At 42.6% G+C, this 23,976-nt stretch overlaps 1 protein-coding gene across 2 annotated transcripts in view; it reads right to left on the bottom strand.

Annotated features, from left to right (window-relative positions):
• ARHGAP39 (Rho GTPase activating protein 39) overlaps positions 1-14,545 on the bottom strand; it is a 146,478-nt gene extending 131,933 nt beyond the window's left edge. For both annotated transcript variants that reach the window (XM_044294416.1, XM_044294417.1), the window contains exon 1: positions 14,351-14,545. In XM_044294416.1, the coding sequence (XP_044150351.1) occupies positions 14,351-14,361 (11 nt within the window). In that variant the 5' untranslated portion in view covers positions 14,362-14,545. The remainder of the gene's footprint in view (positions 1-14,350) is intronic.
• Positions 14,546-23,976: the final 9,431 nt, after the last annotated feature.

The following is a 23,976-nucleotide window of genomic DNA, read 5'->3' as shown; positions in this document are numbered from 1 at the left end:
GAAGTTGAATGGGTCTCGATCCGTCCCGGCTGCTGCATAGACGTTGCCCGTGAGTTGGGGAACGCAAATTGCGGTCCCCAAGGCACGGAACGGCCGTGTGCAAGAGGCCTTATAGTGCCGGCAATGTGTGATCTGCAAAATGCGGAACGCACATGGCTGGTGTCCGTGTTTTGCGGATCCACAATTTGTGGACCGCAAAACACTTGCAGACGTGTGAATGGACCCTTAGGCTGTGTTCAGACAGCGCTCTTGGCGCATTTCTTGCCTCGATGCCAATAGCTGTGCAGCAAAAACTTCATCCGTCTTACTGTTAAAGGTGGCAATGTCAGCAGCGGTGGAACTGCGGCAAATAGTGGTAAAACCGAGGCGCAGTTCTCACCCTTTCCACTGGCATTTCCTCTGCAGTAACTGGGAATGAATGGCTGCTCTTGTAATCGTCCAACAGAACGGGGTCACCCACACAGAGAGGCCTTCTGTCCGGCTCACAGAGGGAAGCCCAGGCAGATGACCCCCCTATCCGTACACTCGGGGGCTGTACACATGAGACAAGCCCTTTAACAGCCGGGGCCCCAGACTGATCCATTGTACCTGTAGTGATACACTGTAACAAACTTGCAGTCCAGGAAAGAGATTTGCTTGGATGTTTTGGTAACTCCCATAGGTTTTTGTGGGTCAGATGCGGACACATTCAAAAATATTGTCGCACAGGTGTTTAAAACGTCAAATTTTTTAATGCCGAACTGTCGTTGCAAGCACATGTGCATAATCTACATGTGAAAATTGTGGCTGGGCTGAACCGTGTAGTCCACCCTGAGGTTGCCTGTACACGGTGAAGCCGGGAAGCGCTAACTACCTGCAGATTACATCTTACTGCTGGGACGTGCGCGTAACCCGACAATTAGCGGTAACCTGCATGTGATAACCGCAGCCGGCGCACTGTGTACAGGCAATCTAAGGCCCAGAAAATCTGCAGCGTAATACCGCACCCGCTAAGAAGATACGATTTCTAGAAGGTGCAGAAACCAATCTAGAGTGAAAGGGGGTCATTCACTAAGAACGGTGTTTATTTAAGCTGCTCTGTTACTCCTCTTTTGCGCTGGCTTTGCTGCCGGAAGATGCGCACCTTCAGCAGTCCATGCACCTTGCAGATGCAGATTTGGTTCAGACTTTTTGTGGAAACCCACAGAAAATCTGCATAAACTACACTGCTATGTGCATTTACCCTGAGGGCTCATGCACATGACTGTGAGCAGCCTGGAAAACACGGGCCGTGTGTCAGCCTCAGCGGCTCCAGTGACACCAACTCACTGCAGCTACCATTAGACCCTATTGTACATGAACTCCCAATCATGCGCCCATTAGCTGCCGTGGGTGGGCATCAGCTGTATGGGACGAGCCGTGCCGTCTGGCCAGGTTTTTTGCATTTATAATCTACCCACAAGACGTATGATTGCTGGGACCCCTACCGCCGCTGCTGTTCTCCATTCACAGTCTATGGGACGCACAGCCGAGCGCAGCGGATTGTGATGTCAGTCACTCACACCTGCACATCTCATTCAAAAGGCTCGTAAAAAAGTATAAATCCTCTATCAGCCGGCAGAAGCCGAAACTATCTGCATCAGCCATCCTCATTATGTGCACAGTCAATGCAGGGTCTCCATGATCTAGGCAGCACGCCGCTCTCACCCCGGCCTGTGATCTCCAGCACACGACATGAGGACGGCGCCAGCGATCTCCATAGCAACGCTGCAGAGGGCGAGGCGTAGGCTACACCACAGATCAGTAATGCACCGCTCGCTGCACATGGAGGGAAGGATCGCACCGTCCAAGAAACACTAAATTACTACAAATATGTGTAGGAGTCCTAAGGCTTTAATACTGAGGACCTGCCCTTAGGATGACTCCCAGCACCCGCACCAATCAGATGTTTGCCGGGCACGGCCACTACACAGAGCGGCACCGAGTTCTGGTGAACCATGCCAGGAGTCAGACCCCCGCTGGCCTGATATTGATGGCCTATCCAAAGGCAGGGCATCAAAAGTAATACCTATGGGTATGCTCACATAGCTGGGTAATGCCGCAAACTGCCGAATCCCTATCACCTATAACGGGATCTGACAGCCGCTTCCCGACGAAAATTGCAGCTTTCTGCAGGATTTTTTTGTCCGGCCAAAAGCCACCAATGACGCCAGAAAGCGCCCAGATCCCATCATCCGACAGGCTGTTCCTCTGTTTTCTGGCGTAATCCTCCATTTTTCATAAGGCCTCGTGCACACGAATGTTGTTTTGGTCCGCATCCGAGCTGCAGTATTTGCGGGTCGGGTCCGGACCCATTCACTTCAATGGGGCCCCAAAAGATGCTGACAGAACTCAGTGTGCTGTCCGCTTCCATTGCTCCGTTCCGTGGTCCGCAAAAAAATATAAAATCTGTCCTATTCTTGTCTGAGTTTTGAGGACAAGAATAGGCAGTTATATTAATGGCTGTCCGTGCCGTTCCACAAATTGCGGAACGCACATAGACGCCATCCGTATTTTACGGATCCGCAATTTGCGGACCGCAAAACAGCAAAACACACAACAGTCGTGTGCATGTAGCCTTAGACGGTTTTCCATTTTGCAGATTGTACGGACGCTGTCATACGTCCCCGGCACAGAATTCAAAGCCTGTGATGACGTCTGTGATAAGGTGGACGGGGGTTTACCTGTGTACGCGTCCGTGAAGGATCCGTGTTTTGGTCCGTGTCTACTTTTTCCCTCCATGTGTCGGCCATATTCAAGAGACACTGCAAGGCTGAAAAGAGATTTCCAGAGCCCGTCCTACGTACGATGCCATCTGTGTACCATCAGTGGTTTTCACGGACCCACAGACTTCAATGGGTCCGTGATGCGGCCCAAAACAGAGCAGGTCTCTGTGTTTTTTCCACTGATCCACAGTCACTGGAAAATCAATAATGTAATCGCATTAAAATGAACTGTTACGTGTGCTGTCTGTGATTCACTGAGGTGTGAACGAGGCCTTAGCATTCACGTATAGACCTAATCGCCGTATAATAGGGAGAAGCTCGGCAGTACTCATCACTCTGGAGGCGATTCCTCATGACATCTCACCGCCCGGCACAATCCACGTCATGTGTTTAACACACAAACGCCAATGATGTATAAACTTCAGAGCTTAAGGAGGCAGAACAGAGAGCGTTTAATAATTTCCGTAATTGCCCTCATTCTCCTAAGCTTCGGTTTCCTATTCTGTCATCAGTAGAAAGAGGAGGGGATCAGCAGCTAAATACAGTGATTAGGCTTAGAAAACCATTACACAAGCCCTGATTAATAAAAAGGATGTGAATGGCACTTCCGTCTGCATTAGGCCTCTTGCACACAACCGTATGTATTTTGCAGTCCGCAAAAAACTGATCCGCAGAAAAAACTTAAAAAGAACGGAACAGCTGGCCCTTCAGAGAACAAAACTATACTTGTCCATAATGGAGACAATAATAGGACATGTTCTATTTTTTTGCGTAACAGAAATATAGACATACGGAAACGGAGTAACTTCAGGTTTTTTTTGCGGACCCATTGAAGTTAATAGTTCTGCATATGGTCCGCAAAAAAAACAGAACAGACACGTTTGCATGCAAGAGGCCTTAATGTCAGAGCGGCTGGCTTAGTACTGGCCTCCTTACAGGGTCTTATCACATCCCTGGATCGGACGCGTTTACCGCCTCTGTACGAGGTACCGGAGCTCAGATGGGCCGAATGCTCTGAGGCGGCGTCACAGGCCCTGTGATACCTCCGGCCATCACCACAGTGATCATCGGCACAAATGTGCATCAATAAAACCCAATGAGCCGAGCGATGGACCCCCACCAATCTAATAGTTAACCCCTTATCCTGTGCATAGAGCATAACTTCTAACTGCAGGTGGTTAGAGTTAAAGGGGTGTCCGGTATCTATAATATCCCCCCCCCCCCCCCCCCAATACCCGGGCCTCTTGTATGGAATATACTTACCTGCTCCCCGGCACCAGCGTCGCTCCAGATCCCTGCACGGCCGCCGCTGCATCTCCTGTGTTGTGCATTTGAAATCTGCGTCATGTCAATGTATGCAGCGGAACCTCCAAATGGAGAGAGTGAAATCCGCAGCCATTTTCGGTGCACTAAATGCAATTTTTGTTGCGTTTTCTTGCTGCAAAATCCAAAGCCAAGTTTTCCTCTGCAGTTTCGCTGTACCGTGGACGTACGCTTACACTTTTTCTCTCTGTGTAGGATCCGCTCCAGGGCTTAGCTTACAAATACTGATGCAAAAAAACTGAACGACATACACAAGTATCGAAGCGCGGTGGCTCCGTGAGCACTGGTACACTAAAACAAGGCCATCAGCTCGGGTAAGCAAGACAAGATCAGAACTTATTTTTAGTCTCTGGATGATTACATTCACTGGCAGCAAGCAGAAATGGCAGCACTGGTGCCTTGCAGCGCAGGGGTCCTGGGTTTCAATCCGACCAAGAACAACATCTGCATGGAGTTTGTGTTTCCTCCGGTTTCCTCTCACACTCGAAAGACAGACTGAAAGAGACATTAGATTGTGAGCTCCTGGGCACAGTGTGATGCTAATGTCTGTAAAGTGCTGCGGAATATGTCAGAAATAAGACGTTCAATCCTCTGCCCTCCCACATATAACGGTATCCTTCTCACCCGATGTGGCAGACTGGTTGTGAACAGGTGTTTTACGCCTTTATTGGTGGAATCCGCAGCTGCTGTATCCCACGGTCACCACGGCTGGCCCTCTTCACTGCCCTGCACGCACTGCGTCCGCATTTCACTAATTAGCTGATTTGCATATGGCGTCTGAGCCGGGAAGGGAATGAGACGGAGCGCTTCATAAGCGTCAACAGGAACTTCCAGTTGACAAGTCCCAGTCCTGTCACTGGAGGACAATAGTGAAGAGACGGCGCCGTCTGTGGTCAGGTCACCGAGCGGCAGGGTTTTTTTTTTTTGTTTTTTTTTTTTTTTAAACTTATTCACATTTTGCACATTTTTTAGGGATTATTTTCACAATGTGGTTAACTATAGATGATCTAGGAACACGTCCTTAGGGTGCATTAAAGGGGTTGTGCAGAAAATCCGCAGCTGATCAGTCATGTGCGAACCCAGTCTTAGGCCTCATGCAGACGGCCGTTGTGCAGCCGTTCCGTGCATCGAGACCCATTCAACTTTAATGGGTCCGTGATCCGTCCGCACTGCAAAAAAATAGAACATATTCTATTCTTTTGCGGTGCAGAGGCACTCCGTAGTGCTTCCGTGCCTCCGTTCCACACCTCAGCTCCGGACTGCGGACCAATTCCAGTGAATGGATCCGCAGTGATGCGGGGAGCACATGGCCGGTGCCGGCATTTTGCGGACCTGCTGTTTGCAATGGCCGTGTGCATGGGGCCTTATATTCTGTCCACATGGTTGTGTCACTTTTAATCACCGCACGGTAAAAGATTTGGAACCGTTTTCCAGTTTAAGGAGCATCACACACACAACCGCACAGTGTGAATACAGCCCTATACTATAAATACACATCAGGTACACCGTACCTAATACAGACTGTATTGCTGGACCACAATTCGCAAAAAACGTAGCATCCTAAACACAGGAATGTAGAAGGGTCGAAGGGTCCCTACACACAGATACGCAATGCTGCCTCCTGCGTCTCATATTTCCCGTAGACCTTCGGCGTCACACGTGGAGCAGACGTTTTTACTGAAAAAAAAACTCCACTGAAATGCAAAAGGCAGAAAAATGAGTGAATCCTCCGTGAGGACGGTGAACATCTCAGATTGTTGTGGTGTTTATAGCAATGGCCGTTCCAGTGATCCAGAAATGTCGCCAGTAGTTTTGTGATGGAAGGCCTCATTCACATTTCCCTGTCATCCGTGAAGATATCCATGAAGAATCCGCGTTTGGTCCGTGTGTTTGTTTTTCGCCCTCCATATTCCACAGACGCTGCTCAGCTAAAAATTAATTTCCAGAGCATCTCCTAGCAATGGACCAAAAAAAAAAAACACAGATCCCATCTGTGGCACATCACTGGTTCTTCATGGACCCACAGACTTCAATGGTCATGTTTAGTACACGTCACGGACCACAACGGTGCAACAGAGATTTCCTGACCCCGGGTCACTGGAAAACCACTGATGTGTAAAGCAACAATGGGGAAAATTTACCAAAACTGGCATAAATGGAAAACTGGCTTAGTTGCCCCTAGCAATCAATCAGATTCCACCTTCCATTTTTCACAGCTCCTTTGGAAAATGAAAGCTGGACTCTGATTGGTTGCTAGGGGTAACTAAGCCAGTTTTCCTTTACAACAGTGTTGATAAATCTCCCCCAATGGGTTAATGTGAACAAGGCCTAAGAGTCAGTCTGATCACCGCAGTGAGGCACCAGCAGAGACAGCGGCGCGGTCTGTACGAGGGGACACACCCAGCGCTGGCGGAGAGCTGCCCTCTCACATTACCGCCACATTCATCAGTCGCTCGCTCTGTCATGTCCTCCGCTTCTACATATATTATTGATGAGCAGCCGGATAAATCTCTTCTCCTGGTTCAGCACCAGAGCCGGGGGCTGGGATCTCGTAACTGCAAACAGTCTGTGTCCATGTCCTAATACAGCTATATAATATGGTCTATACAGGGTCCGGGACATTACCGGTAAAGCCTGGCTGTCCTAATACAGCTATATAATATGGTCTATACAGGGTCCGGGACATTACCGGTAAAGCCTGGCTGTCCTAATACAGCTATATAATATGGTCTATACAGGGTCCGGGACATTACCAGTAAAGCCTGGCTGTCCTAATACAGCTATATATGGTCTATACAGGGTCCGGGACATTACCGGTAAAGCCTGGCTGTCCTAATACAGCTATATAATATGGTCTATACAGGGTCCGGGACATTACCAGTAAAGCCTGGCTGTCCTAATACAGCTATGTAATATGGTCTATACAGGGTCCGGGACATTACCAGTAAAGCCTGGCTGTCCTAATACAGCTATGTAATATGGTCTATACAGGGTCCGGGAAATTACCAGTAAAGCCTGGCTGTCCTAATACAGTTATGTAATATGGTCTCTACAGGGTCCGGGACATTACCGGTAAAGCCTGGCTGTACTAATACAGCTATATAATATGGTCTATACAGGGTCCGGGACATTACCGGTAAAGCCTGGCTGTCCTAATACAGCTATATAATATGGTCTATACAGGGTCCGGGACATTACCGGTAAAGCCTGGCTGTCCTAATACAGCTATATAATATAGTCTATACAGGGTCCGGGACATTACCGGTAAAGCCTGGCTGTCCTAATACAGCTATATAATATGGTCTATACAGGGTCCGGGAAATTACCGGTAAAGCCTGGCTGTCCTAATACAGCTATATAATATGGTCTATGCAGGGTCCGGGACATTACCGGTAAAGCCTGGCTGTACTAATACAGCTATATAATATGATCTATACAGGGTCCGGGACATTATCAGTAAAGCCTGGCTGTACTAATACAGCTATATAATATGATCTATACAGGGTCCGGGACATTATCAGTAAAGCCTGGCTGTACTAATACAGCTATATAATATGATCTATACAGGGTCCGGGACATTATCAGTAAAGCCTGGCTGTACTAATACAGCTATATAATATGATCTATACAGGGTCCGGGACATTACCAGTAAAGCCTGGCGGTACTAAGGGCTCTTTCACATCTGCGTTCTTGTCTTCTGGCATAGAGTTCCATCGTCGGGGCTCTATGCCGGAAGAATCCTGATCAGTTTTATCCTAATGCATTCTGAATGGATAGAAATCCGTTCAGGATGCATCAGGATGTCTTCAGTTCCGGAACGGAACGTTTTTTGGCCGGAGAAAATACAGCAGCATGCTGCGCTTTTTGCTCCGGCTAAAAATCCTGAAGACTTGCCGCAAGGCCGGATCCGGAATTAATGCCCATTGAAAGGCATTGATCCGGATCCGGCCTTAAGCTAAATGTCTTTTCGGCGCATTGCCGGATCCGACGTTTAGCTTTTTCTCAATGGTTACCATGGCTGCCGGGACGCTAAAGTCCTGGCAGCCATGGTAAAGTGTAGTGGGGAGCGGGGGAACAGCATACTTACCGTCCGTGCGGCTCCCGGGGCGCTCCAGAGTGACGTCAGGGCGCCCCACGCGTATGGATCACGTGATCGCATGGCATGTCATCCATGCGCATGGGGCGCTCTGACGTCATTCTGGAGCGCCCCGGGAGCCGCACGGATGGTAAGTATACTGCTCCCTCGCTCCCCACTACTACTATGGCAACCAGGACTTTAATAGCGTCCTGGCTGCCATAGTAACACTGAACGCATTTTGAAGACGGATCCGTCTTCAAATGCTTTCAGTTCACTTGCGTTTTTCCGGATCTGGCGTGTAATTCCGGCAAGTGGAGTACACGCCGGATCCGGACAATGCAAGTGTGAAAGAGGCCTAATATAGCTATATAATATGGTCTATACAGGGTCCGGGACATTACCGGTAAAGCCTGGCTGTACTAATACAGCTATATAATATGGTCTATACAGGGTCCGGGACATTACCGGTAAAGCCTGGGTGTACTAATTCTCTTACCGCCTAGAGATGTACACCGTGTGGTAAGTCTGGACACATACCGTACATCTTTTAACTGGTGTAACGTATAAAAAATTAATTTCCAATGGAAGTTATTTAAGACCAGAGTTATGCCAGTTTTTGCCCTAAAAAAAAGTCACAAGACCTCTATGTGACAATAGTTTGCGCTGTGCTCGCCATTTGGGAGTGGTGAAGAGGTAAAAGGGGCAGGAGCCAGGACACGGGGTCCAACATATCGACCATCTTTTACACCTGGAAGGAGACGTTAAAGTTGAGTGAAACTACAAATCACGAGTCAGACCACACATGGAGGACTGTGTACAGTTCTGGGCTCCTGTAAACAAGGCAGACATAGCAGAGCTGGAGAGGGTCCAGAGGAGGGCAACTAAAGTAATAATTGGAATGGGGCAACTACAGTACCCTGAAAGATTATCAACATTAGGGTTATTCACTTTAGAAAAAAGACGACTGAGGGGAGCTCTAATTACTATGTATAAATATATCAGGGGTCAGTACAGAGATCTATCCCATCATCTATTTATCCCCAGGACGGTGACTGTGACGAGGGGACATCCTCTGCGTCTGGAGGAAAGAAGGTTTGTACACAAACATAGAAGAGGATTCTTTACGGTAAGAGCAGTGAGACTATGGAGCTCTCTGCCTGAGGAGGTGGTGATGGTAAGTACAATAAAGGAATTCAAGAGGGGCCTGGATGTATCTCTGGAGTGTAATAATATTACAGGCTATAGCTACTAGAGAGGGGTCGCTGATCCAGGGAGTTATTCTGATGCCTGATTGGAGTCGGAAAGGATTTTTTTCCCCCTTAAGTGGGGAAAATTGGCTTCTACCTCACGTGATTTTTTTTGCCTTCATCTGGATCAACTTGCAGGATGACAGGCCGAACTGGATGGACAGAGGGCTTTATTCAGCCTTATATACTATGTTACTATGTTACAGTATGCTACTCCAGGCCCTGACACCAGGTGCGCGGACTGCCGGCGGTGCGCCTAATCTGTGATGTAAAAGGCTGGTCTTTGTAAACACTGGAAGGGACAGTTTTGACCTATCTTTACCTGTTTAGGAGTTAAAGGGCTAGTCTGGTTGGTTATAGTTATGGTAGGGGATAACTATCAGATTGGTGGGTGTCCTACCGCTGGGACCACCACCCATCACGAGAACCAGATATTTACCATTTGGTGCTGCAGGGGTTAATCATCTTCCTGACCGGAGGTGGCCTACAGGTTGATCACATGACCCATCAGCTGGTCAACACCGCTCCTCCGCCCTCACACCTACCGTATTCCCAGCAGTGCCCATCTGTCCATAGGGATCACCCCGACTAAGGCTGGGTTCACACCGGTACATAAATAGGTTTCTTGCTGCAGATACCGTTTCTGAGCGCACTTCAGTCTATGAATTGCCATGTCCCCATTCACTACCAGCAAGCAAGATGTTGAAATCTTTTGAGGAAATACAAAGTTGGAGCGGTTTTCGTTAGGTTACAATGGCTGAGCTTTATTCACAGAAGGTACGCCATGTTCCATGTACTGACAGTAGATGCCCGGGGGTGCACGCACTGGGAACCACAGCGAGGCAGAAGGGGCAGCGCCCCCGGTCACACCTGCCACATGGAGCCCCTGATTGTGCCTTCCTTACATAGGGAGCAATGCAACAAAATGGAGACCGGTCCCTGAAACAGAACCGTGCAAAAATCTCAGGCCACGTGACCCTGGAGACAAGCAGCTGGTGCCGCACATTTCCACATGGTTCAGTCCCATCCTTCTCGGCTGCCGACTGCGGCTCCACCCTCCGCTCTGAACGTGTCCTGGGAGCGGAGCCGTGCACACGGAGGGCACCATGCTGCCTGCCCCGCAGGAGGGCACCGTTTATTGATACATCAAGGGAAATAAGAGGCGGCTTATAAAACGTACAATAAAGCTGTGGATTAATGTACTCAGCGCTCATCAGAGGCCGCCTGCTCCGATCACTGGGACAGCGCCGCAGAGAACCGTGTGCCCGGAATACCAAGCAGCCGCGGCGCCCGTGTCACCTAATCCGACCTGTCACAACAGAGCGAGCCGCTGAGCCCCGCCATCCCCAGCACAGGCCCACAGTGTACTGCAGCATCCGGGGCCACACAACCGGCCCGGGGTACGGCACAGAGTAAGCACACCTGAACTATATACACGGAGTCCAGGCCTCACATGTGATATGTCCAGCCTGAGCCCACACTACATGTAATATACACGGAGTCCAGGCCTCACATGTGATATGTCCAGCCTGAGCCCACACTACATGTAATATACACGGAGTCCAGGCCTCACATGTGATATGTCCAGCCTGAGCCCACACTACATGTAATATACACGGAGTCCAGGCCTCACGTGTGATATGTCCAGCCTGAGCCCACACTACATGTAATATACACGGAGTCCAGGCCTCACATGTGATATGTCCAGCCTGAGCCCACACTACATGTAATATACACGGAGTCCAGGCCTCACATGCGGCTCCTTCTGGATTATACCAGGCAGTACAGCAGTACATGCAGTATAATACCGCTCTATAATACACATTCCAGGACCAGACGTCTGTGACAACCACGAGAAATATTATTCTAACTCTGAACAAGTCCAGCTAAATCTTTCAGGCCATCTGTCTGGCCCCTCCCCTTTGAGGCCCCGCCCCCTCGTTGTCATATTCGTTTTCTTGCTGCTGTCCCTGTAGAAGTAATATGTCAGCTCCTTATCCTACTGAACCTGTCCTTCCACACAACAGCAACAAGCAGAGCAGAAGTGTGCAGCATGGGGGATAGAGCAGTAGCTGGAAACGTCATCCCTGCTCCACCAGATATTGACCATCCAGTGCTGTAGGGGTTAATCATCTTCCTGACCAGAGGTGGCCTACAGGTTGATCACATGACCCATCAGCTGGTCAACACCGCTGCTGCGCCCTCACACCTACCGTATCCCGGCAGTGCCCATCTGTCCGTAGGGACAAGCCCGACTAGGGTTACGTTAATGGAGGCCTCAGACTGATGCCATACAGCGCCATCCGTAAAATTAAGAAGTATACGTTAACGTGCGCCACCGCAAGTGGGCAGGTCACCTCCGTGGCCTGCTATTGGCTGCACCCGTAGGCGTATTCCAGAGGAGATGCGAAGACGGCGTGGAGCGATCCGGGAGGAAGCCGTCGCCGGGGCCCAGGTGAGTATAGTCAATATGGCGGTCCAGGCACTGTAGGGGGAGGGGGGGGGGTTATTACTATGTATCATGTAGAAAGGGTTAATACAAGGCTGGTACTAATGGATTGTCATTCCTTTCCCATCACATTATACACAGATCATCTCCCGGGGTCACGACCACCTCGTAATCCAGCAGCGGTGGTCGTGCTTGCTCACTGTAGGAAAAAAGTGCCAGCTTATCCACACTCCCGTGGTCCGGGCCAACAGAGAAGCTGGCGGCCTCCTATAGTGTGCAGACACGGCCACCTGGGCTGGATTGCAGGGTGGTCGTAACCATGGATACGGGCAGTGTATGGGGTGAAGGAGGCAACATGGAGACTCACAAGACATTAGTGAGGGCCTTGTATTAACCCCATCTACAGGACCAATGCCAACCCCCGTACGGGCACACAGAGACCCCGAGGGATATTAACCATATCCTGCCCACACAGGAAGCCAGAGAATATTAACCATTTAATGCTCAAAGCAAAGAAACAGCTCCTCCCGTCAAACACACAAGATGCTGATGTTACCTCACATTAACCCTTCCCTTACCTCACACAGATATAAGATGCTGATGTTACCTCACATTAACCCTTCCCTCTCCTCACACAGATGTTACCTCACATTAACCCTTCCCTTCCCTCACACACATATAAGATGCTGATGTTTCCTCACATTAACCCTCTCCTCCCCTCACACACACAAGATGCTGATGTTACCTCACATTAACCCTCTCCTCCCCTCACACACACAAGATGCTGATGTTACCTCACATTAACCCTCTCCTCCCCTCACACACACACACACAAGATGCTGATGTTACCTCACATTAACCCTTCCCTTCCCTCACACACACACAAGATGCTGATGTTACCTCACATTAACCCTCTCCTCCCCTCACACACACAAGATGCTGATGTTACCTCACATTAACCCTTCCCTTCCCTCAGACACATATAAGATGCTGATGTTACCTCACATTAACCCTCTCCTCCCCTCACACACATATAAGATGCTGATGTTACCTCACATTAACCCTCTCCTCCCCTCACACAAGATGCTGATGTTACCTCACATTAACCCTCTCCTCCCCTCACACACATACAAGATGCTGATGTTACCTCACATTAACCCTCTCCTCCCCTCACACACACACAAGATGCTGATGTTACCTCACATTAACCCTCTCCTCCCCTCACACAAGATGCTGATGTTACCTCACATTAACCCTCTCCTCCCCTCACACACATACAAGATGCTGATGTTACCTCACATTAACCCTCTCCTCCCCTCACACAAGATGCTGATGTTACCTCACATTAACCCTCTCCTCCCCTCACACAGATATAAGATGCTGATGTTACCTCACATTAACCCTTCCCTCCCCTCACACACATATAAGATGCTGATGTTACCTCACATTAACCCTTCCCTCTCCTCACACAGATATAAGATGCTGATGTTACCTCACATTAACCCTCTCCTCCCCTCACACAGATATAAGATGCTGATGTTACCTCACATTAACCCTTCCCTCTCCTCACACAGATATAAGATGCTGATGTTACCTCACATTAACCCTTCCCTCTCCTCACACAGATATAAGATGCTGATGTTACCTCACATTAACCCTTCCCTCTCCTCACCCAGATATAAGATGCTGATGTTACCTCACATTAACCCTCTCCTCCCCTCACACACATATAAGATGCTGATGTTACCTCACATTAACCCTCTCCTCCCCTCACACACATATAAGATGCTGATGTTACCTCACATTAACCCTCTCCTCCCCTCACACAGATATAAGATGCTGATGTTACCTCACATTAACCCTCTCCTCCCCTCACACACATATAAGATGCTGATGTTACCTCACATTAACCCTCTCCTCCCCTCACACACATATAAGATGCTGATGTTACCTCACATTAACCCTCTCCTCCCCTCACACAGATATAAGATGCTGATGTTACCTCACATTAACCCTCTCCTCCCCTCACACAGATATAAGATGCTGATGTTACCTCACATTAACCCTTCCCTCTCCTCACACAGATATAAGATGCTGATGTTACCTCACATTAACCCTCTCCTCCCCTCACACACATATAAGATGCTGATGTTACCTCACATTAACCCTCTCCTCCCCTCACACAGATATAAGATGCTGATGTTACCTCACATTAACCCTCTCCTCCCCTCACACACATATAAAATGCTGATGTTACCTCACATTAACCCTCTCCTCCCCTCACACAGATATAAGATGCTGATGTTACCTCACATTAACCCTCTCCTCCCCTCACACACACAAGATGCTGATGTTACCTCACATTAACCCCTCTCCTCCCCTCACACACAGATATATGCTGAGGTTACCTCACATTAACCCCTCGGTCCCCTCACACACAGATATATGCTGAGGTTACCTCACATTAACCCTTCCCTCCCCTCACACAGGCAGAGGATGCTGCGGTTACCTCTCCGCCATCTTCCCGGCGCTGCTCCTCTCAGTCCCTCCGGTCGCCGGTGTCCCCGGGATCTCCGGGTCCTGTGCTCCGGGTTAGCAGGGTGCTCGGGAGGCCATGAGGATGAGGAGGACGGATGTGGCGGAGGATGAGGCCGCCCGTCCCCCCCGCGATCGCCGACAATCCTCTCCTCTCTGTCAGGCAGCGGGGCCGCGCAGGCTCGGCTCAGGGCGCGTGCCCGACCAGTCACCTGCTGCTGAGGCGCGCCCCCGAGAGAGCGGCAGGTGCGGGAGACACTGCGCGTGCACTGTACAAGATATACCAGCGTGGGATATACTGTACATTATATATCACCGTGTGTAATATACTGTACATTATATATCAGCCTGTAATATACTGTACATTATATATCAGCGTGTGATATACTGTACATGATATATCAGCCTGTAATATACTGTACATTATATATCAGCCTGTGATACACTGTACATTATATATCAGCGTGTAATATACTGTACATGATATATCAGCGTGTGCTATACTGTACATTATATATCAGCGTGTAATACACTGTACATTATATATCAGCCTGTAATATACTGTACATTATATATCAGCGTGTGCTATACTGTACATTATATATCAGCCTGTAATATACTGTACATTATATATCAGCCTGTAATATACTGTACATTATATATCAGCGTGTGATATACTGTAGATTATATATCAGCGTGTAATACACTGTACATTATATATCAGCGTGTGATATACTGTACATTATATATCAGCCTGTGATACACTGTACAATATATATCAGCGTGTAATATACTGTACATTATATATCAGCGTGTAATATACTGTACATTATATATCAGCGTGTAATATACTGTACATTATATATCAGCGTGTAATATACTGTACATTATATATCAGCGTGTAATACACTGTACATTATATATCAGCGTGTGATATACTGTACATGATATATCAGCGTGTGATATACTGTACATTATATATCAGCCTGTAATATACTGTACATTATATATCAGCGTGTAATATACTGTACATTATATATCAGCGTCACAGCGTGTAATATACTGTACATTATATATCAGCGTGTAATATACTGTACATTATATATCAGCCTGTAATACACTGTACATTATATATCAGCCTGTAATATACTGTACATGATATATCAGCCTGTAATATACTGTACATTATATATCAGCGTGTAATATACTGTACATTATATATCAGCCTGTAATACACTGTACATTATATATCAGCGTGTGATATACTGTACATTATATATCAGCGTCACAGCGTGTAATATACTGTACATTATATATCAGCGTGTAATATACTGTACATTATATATCAGCCTGTAATACACTGTACATTATATATCAGCCTGTAATACACTGTACATTATATATCAGCGTGTGATATACTATACATGATATATCAGCGTGTGATATACTGTACATTATATATCAGCCTGTGATATACTGTACATTATATATCAGCGTGTAATATACTGTACATTATATATCAGCGTGTAATATACTGTACATGATATATCAGCGTGTGCTATACTGTACATTATATATCAGCGTGTAATATACTGTACATTATATATCAGCCTGTAATATACTGTACATTATATATCAGCCTGTGATACACTGTACATTATATATCAGCGTGTAATATACTGTACATTATATATCAGCGTGTGATATACTGTACATGATATATCAGCGTGTGCTATACTGTACATTATATATCAGCCTGTAATACACTGTACATGATATATCAGCCTGTAATATACTGTACATTATATATCAGCGTGTGATATACTGTAGATTATATATCAGCCTGTAATACACTGTACATTATATATCAGCGTGTGATATACTGTACATGATATATCAGCGTGTGCTATACTGTACATTATATATCAGCCTGTAATATACTGTACATGATATATCAGCGTGTAATATACTGTACATTATATATCAGCCTGTAATATACTGTACATTATATATCAGCGTGTGCTATACTGTACATTATATATCAGCCTGTAATATACTGTACATTATATATCAGCGTGTAATACACTGTACATTATATATCAGCCTGTATACTTTTTAATATACTGTACATTATATATCAGCATGTAATATACTGTACATTATATATCAGCGTGTAATATACTGTACATGATATATCAGCCTGTAATATACTGTACATTATATATCAGCGTGTAATATACTGTACATGATATATCAGCCTGTAATATACTGTACATTATATATCAGCGTGTAATATACTGTACATTATATATCAGCCTGTAATATACTGTACATTATATATCAGCGTGTAATATACTGTACATGATATATCAGCCTGTAATATACTGTACATTATATATCAGCCTGTAATATACTGTACATTATATATCAGCGTGTAATACACTGTACAAGATATATCAGCCTGTAATATACTGTACATTATATATCAGCGTGTAATATACTGTACATTATATATCAGCCTGTAATATACTGTACATTATATATCAGCGTGTAATATACTGTACATGATATATCAGCCTGTAATATACTGTACATGATATATCAGCCTGTAATATACTGTACATTATATATCAGCGTGTAATACACTGTACATTATATATCAGCGTGTAATATAGTGTACATTATATATCAGCGTGTGATATACTGTACATGATATATCAGCCTGTAATATACTGTACATTATATATCAGCGTGTAATACACTGTACATTATATATCAGCGTGTGATACACTGTACATGATATATCAGCCTGTAATATACTGTACATTATATATCAGCGTGTAATACACTGTACATTATATATCAGCGTGTAATACACTGTACATTATATATCAGCCTGTAATATACTGTACATTATATATCAGCGTGTAATACACTGTACATTATATATCAGCGTGTAATACACTGTACATTATATATCAGCCTGTAATATACTGTACATTATATATCAGCGTGTAATATACTGTACATTATATATCAGCCTGTAATATACTGTACATTATATATCAGCGTGTAATACACTGTACATTATATATCAGCCTGTGATATACTGTACATTATATATCAGCCTGTGATATACTGTACATTATATATCAGCGTGTAATATACTGTACATTATATATCAGCGTGTGATATACTGTACATTATATATCAGCATGTAATATACTGTACATTATATATCAGCGTGTAATATACTGTACATGATATATCAGCCTGTAATATACTGTACATTATATATCAGCGTGTAATATACTGTACATGATATATCAGCCTGTAATATACTGTACATTATATATCAGCGTGTAATATACTGTACATTATATATCAGCGTGTAATATACTGTACATTATATATCAGCCTGTAATATACTGTACATTATATATCAGCGTGTAATATACTGTACATGATATATCAGCCTGTAATATACTGTACATTATATATCAGCCTGTGATATACTGTACATTATATATCAGCGTGTAATATACTGTACATTATATATCAGCCTGTAATATACTGTACATTATATATCAGCGTGTAATATACTGTACATTATATATCAGCCTGTAATATACTGTACATTATATATCAGCGTGTAATATACTGTACATTATATATCAGCCTGTAATATACTGTACATTATATATCAGCGTGTAATATACTGTACATTATATATCAGCGTGTAATATACTGTACATGATATATCAGCCTGTAATATACTGTACATTATATATCAGCGTGTAATACACTGTACATTATATATCAGCGTGTAATATAGTGTACATTATATATCAGCGTGTGATATACTGTACATGATATATCAGCCTGTAATATACTGTACATTATATATCAGCGTGTAATACACTGTACATTATATATCAGCGTGTGATACACTGTACATGATATATCAGCCTGTAATATACTGTACATTATATATCAGCGTGTAATACACTGTACATTATATATCAGCGTGTAATACACTGTACATTATATATCAGCCTGTAATATACTGTACATTATATATCAGCGTGTAATACACTGTACATTATATATCAGCGTGTAATACACTGTACATTATATATCAGCCTGTAATATACTGTACATTATATATCAGCGTGTAATATACTGTACATTATATATCAGCCTGTAATATACTGTACATTATATATCAGCGTGTAATACACTGTACATTATATATCAGCCTGTGATATACTGTACATTATATATCAGCCTGTGATATACTGTACATTATATATCAGCGTGTAATATACTGTACATTATATATCAGCCTGTAATATACTGTACATTATATATCAGCGTGTAATATACTGTACATTATATATCAGCCTGTGATATACTGTACATTATATATCAGCCTGTAATACACTGTACAATATATATCAGCGTGTAATATACTGTACATTATATATTAGCGTGTGCTATACTGTACATTATATATCAGCCTGTGATATACTGTACATTATATATCAGCGTGTGATACACTGTACATTATATATCAGCGTGTAATACACTGTACATTATATATCAGCGTGTAATATACTGTACATTATATATCAGCGTGTAATATACTGTACATTATATATCAGCCTGTGATATACTGTACATTATATATCAGCCTGTGATATAGTGTACATTATATATCAGCGTGTGATATACTGTACATTATATATCAGCCTGTGATATAGTGTACATTATATATCAGCGTGTAATACACTGTACATTATATATCAGCCTGTAATATACTGTACATTATATATCAGCCTGTGATATACTGTACATTATATATCAGCGTGTAATATACTGTACATTATATATCAGCGTGTGCTATACTGTACATTATATATCAGCGTGTGCTATACTGTACATTATATATCAGCGTGTAATACACTGTACATTATATATCAGCCTGTAATATACTGTACATTATATATCAGCCTGTGATATACTGTACATGATATATCAGCCTGTAATATACTGTACATTATATATCAGCCTGTAATATAGTGTACATTATATATCAGCGTGTAATATACTGTACATTATATATCAGACTGTGAAATACTGTACATTATATATCAGACTGTGATACACTGTACATTATATATCAGCGTGTAATACACTGTACATTATATATCTGTGTGTAATATACTGTACATTATATATCAGCCTGTGATATACTGTACATGATATATCAGCCTGTAATATACTGTACATGATATATCAGCCTGTAATATACTGTACATTATATATCAGCGTGTGATATAGTGTACATTATATATCAGCGTGTAATATACTGTACATTATATATCAGCGTATAATATACTGTACATTATATATCAGCGTGTGATACACTGTACATTATATATCAGCCTGTAATATACTGTACATTATATATCAGCGTGTGATATACTGTACAATATATATCAGCATGTAATATACTGTACATTATATATCAGCCTGTAATATACTGTACATTATATATCAGCGTGTGATATACTGTACAATATATATCAGCATGTAATATACTGTACATTATATATCAGCGTGTAATATACTGTACATTATATATCAGCGTATGATATACTGTACATTATATATCAGCGTGTGATATACTGTACATTATATATCAGCGTGTAATATACTGTACATTATATATCAGCCTGTGATATACTGTACATTATATATCACAGTGTAATATACTGTACATTATATATCAGCCTGTGATATACTGTACATTATATATCAGCGTGTGATATACTGTACATTATATATCAGCGTGTAATATACTGTACATTATATATCAGCATGTAATATACTGTACATTATATATCAGCGTGTGATATACTGTACATTATATATCAGCGTGTAATATACTGTACATTATATATCAGCGTGTGATACACTGTACATTATATATCAGCGTGTGATATACTGTACATTATATATCAGTGTGTAATATACTGTACAATATATATCAGTGTGTAATATACTGTACAATATATATCAGCGTGTGCTATACTGTACATTATATATCAGCGTGTGATATACTGTACATTATATATATAACTGTGTAATATACTGTACATTATATATCAGCGTGTGATATACTGTACATTATATATCAGCGTGTAATATACTGTACATTATATATCAGCGTGTAATACACTGTACATTATATATCAGCCTGTGATATACTGTACATTATATATCAGCGTGTAATATACTGTACATTATATATCAGCGTGTGATATACTGTACATTATATATCAGCGTGTGATATACTGTACATTATATATCAGCGTGTAATATACTGTACAATATATATCAGCGTGTAATATACTGTACATTATATATCAGTGTGTGATATACTGTACATTATATATCAGCGTGTAATACACTGTACATTATATATCAGCCTGTAATATACTGTACATTATATATCAGCGTGTGATATACTGTACATTATATATCAGCCTGTAATATACTGTACATTATATATCAGCCTGTGATATACTGTACATTATATATCAGCGTGTAATATACTGTACATTATATATCAGCATGTGCTATACTGTACATTATATATCAGCGTGTAATATACTGTACATTATATATCAGCATGTAATATACTGTACATTATATATCAGCCTGTAATATACAGTACATTATATATCAGCATGTAATATACTGTACATTATATATCAGCGTGTAATATACTGTACATTATATATCAGCGTGTGATATAGTGTACATTATATATTAGCATGTAATATACTGTACATTATATATCAGCCTGTGATATACTGTACATTATATATCAGCGTGTAATATACTGTACAATATATATCAGCGTGTAATATACTGTACATTATATATCAGCCTGTAATATACTGTACATTATATATCAGTGTGTAATACACTGTACATTATATATCAGCCTGTAATATACTGTACATTATATATCAGCCTGTGATATAGTGTACATTATATATTAGCATGTAATATACTGTACATTATATATCAGCCTGTAATATACTGTACATTATATATCAGCCTGTGATACACTGTACATTATATATCAGCGTGTAATACACTGTACATTATATATCTGTGTGTAATATACTGTACATTATATATCAGCCTGTAATATACTGTACATTATATATCAGCCTGTGATATAGTGTACATTATATATCAGCGTATAATATACTGTACATTATATATCACAGTGTAATATACATTATATATCAGCGTGTGCTATACTGTACATTATATATCAGCGTGTAATACACTGTACATTATATATCAGCGTGTAATACACTGTACATTATATATCACAGTGTAATATACATTATATATCAGCGTGTAATATACTGTACATTATATATCAGCGTGTGATATACTGTACATTATCTATCAGCGTGTAATATACTGTACATTATATATCACAGTGTAATATAGTGATTTATTTTTTATCACAAGTTAGCGGAAAATGATGATTATTTTCTTTTTTCTTACAAAGTCTCATATTCCACTAACTTGAGACAAAAAATAAAACCTTCTATGAACTCGCCATACCCCTCACGGAATACCTTGGGGTGTCTTCTTTCCAAAATGGGGTCACTTGTGGGGTAGTTATACTGCCCTGGCATTTTAGGGGCCCAAATGTGTGAGAAGTAGTTTGAAATCAAAATCTGTAAAAAATGACCGGTGAAATCCGAAAGGTGCTCTTTGGAATATGTGCCCCTTTGCCCACCTAGGCTGCAAAAAGTGTCACACATGTGGTATCGCCGTACTCAGGAGAAGTTGGGGAATGTGTTTTGGGGTGTCATTTTACATATACCCATGCTGGGTGAGAGAAATATCTCTGTAAATTGACAACTTTGTATAAAAAAATGGGAAAAGTTGTCTTTTAGAGAGATATTTCTCTCACCCAGCATGGGTATATGTAAAATGACACCCCAAAACACATTGCCCAACTTCTCCTGAGTACGGCGATACCAGATGTGTGACACTTTTTTGCAGCCTAGGTGGGCAAAGGGGCACATATTCCAAAGAGCACCTTTCGGATTTCACCGGCCATTTTTTACAGATTTTGATTTCAAACTACTTACCACACATTAGGGCCCCTAAATTGCCAGGGCAGTATAACTACCCCACAAGTGACCCCATTTTGGAAAGAAGACACCCCAAGGTATTCCGTGATGAGCATAGTGAGTTCATGGAAGGTTTTATTTTTTGTCACAAGTTAGTGGATAATGAGACTTTGTAATAAAAAAATAAAAAATCATCAAATCATCAAAAAGTTCTATGAACTCACTATGCCCATCAGCGAATACCTTAGGGTGTCTACTTTCCGAAATGGGGTAATTTGTGGGGGTTTTCTACTGTCTGGGCATTGTAGAACCTCAGGAAACATGACAGGTGCTCAGAAAGTCAGAGCTGCTTCAAAAAGCGGAAATTCACATTTTTGTACCATAGTTTGTAAACGCTATAACTTTTACCCAAACCCTTTTTTTTTTTTTTTTACCCAAACATTTTTTTTTATCAAAGACATGTAGAACAATAAATTTTGATAAAAATTGATATAGAAATGTAGTTTTATTTGAAAAATTTTACAACTGAAAGTGAAAATTTTTATTTTTGTGCAAAAAAAATTGGTAAATTTTTTAATAACAAAAAAACTTTAATAACAAAAAAAGTAAAAATGTCAGCAGCAATGAAATGCCACCAAATGAAAGCTCTATTAGTGAGAAGAAAAGGAGGTAAAATTCATTTGGGTGGTAAGTTGTATGACCGAGCGATAAACGGTGAAAGTGGTGTAGTGCAGAAGTGTAAGAAGTGGCCTGGTCATTAAGGGGGTTTCAGCTAGCGGGGCTGAGGGGGTTAAACACTTTGGGCGTTCTATACAATGGATTGCTTGTAGCATACTGTATATGTGCGCAGTATATTATAGATGAATGTATCACACACTACACATATATAATGTAAGGGATCGCTGTACTTGGTGGGGTCATTCTCACAAGAATTGTTGGGGGCAAACATTGCATTTATTGGGACATTTACTAGAAGGGTGTGGGCTGGCAACTCCCTCTACCAAGCCTAGCCACCAGTCCAAGTAAAATCCAGCCCAGAAAATGTATAGAGAAATGTCTCAGCAAACTATCCTTTACTGAGACTACTGCCACTCTCTGGGTTTTATCTGTCTCCCCCATCTGAGGTACCTGAAGTGGGACAACACACCTTCCAGCACTGTTCATGTGGCGAAACCAGCCTCGCCACAGTGTTTTGGAGGGGGCTGTTTGCCAGCCTCCTGCCCCAGGATTACGGCCCTTTGAGATACTTTTGCTAACTTTTAAACCCCTGAACCTATTCAAGTGAATTTTGGATAGGTTTGTCCCCAAGTTATACTGGTTAAATTGATGTAAGTTATATGTATGGACAATGTAACCTCACAAAGTTGTAACAATTAATAATAAGTGTAACTTGTCAGCTTGGGAGGAATATGCTGGGTGTGGTTCT

The sequence above is a fragment of the Bufo gargarizans genome, chromosome 5, assembly GCF_014858855.1.
Source record: "Bufo gargarizans isolate SCDJY-AF-19 chromosome 5, ASM1485885v1, whole genome shotgun sequence".
Classification (NCBI taxonomy): Eukaryota; Metazoa; Chordata; class Amphibia; order Anura; family Bufonidae; genus Bufo; species Bufo gargarizans.
This window is presented reverse-complemented; position numbering and strand designations above follow the sequence as displayed.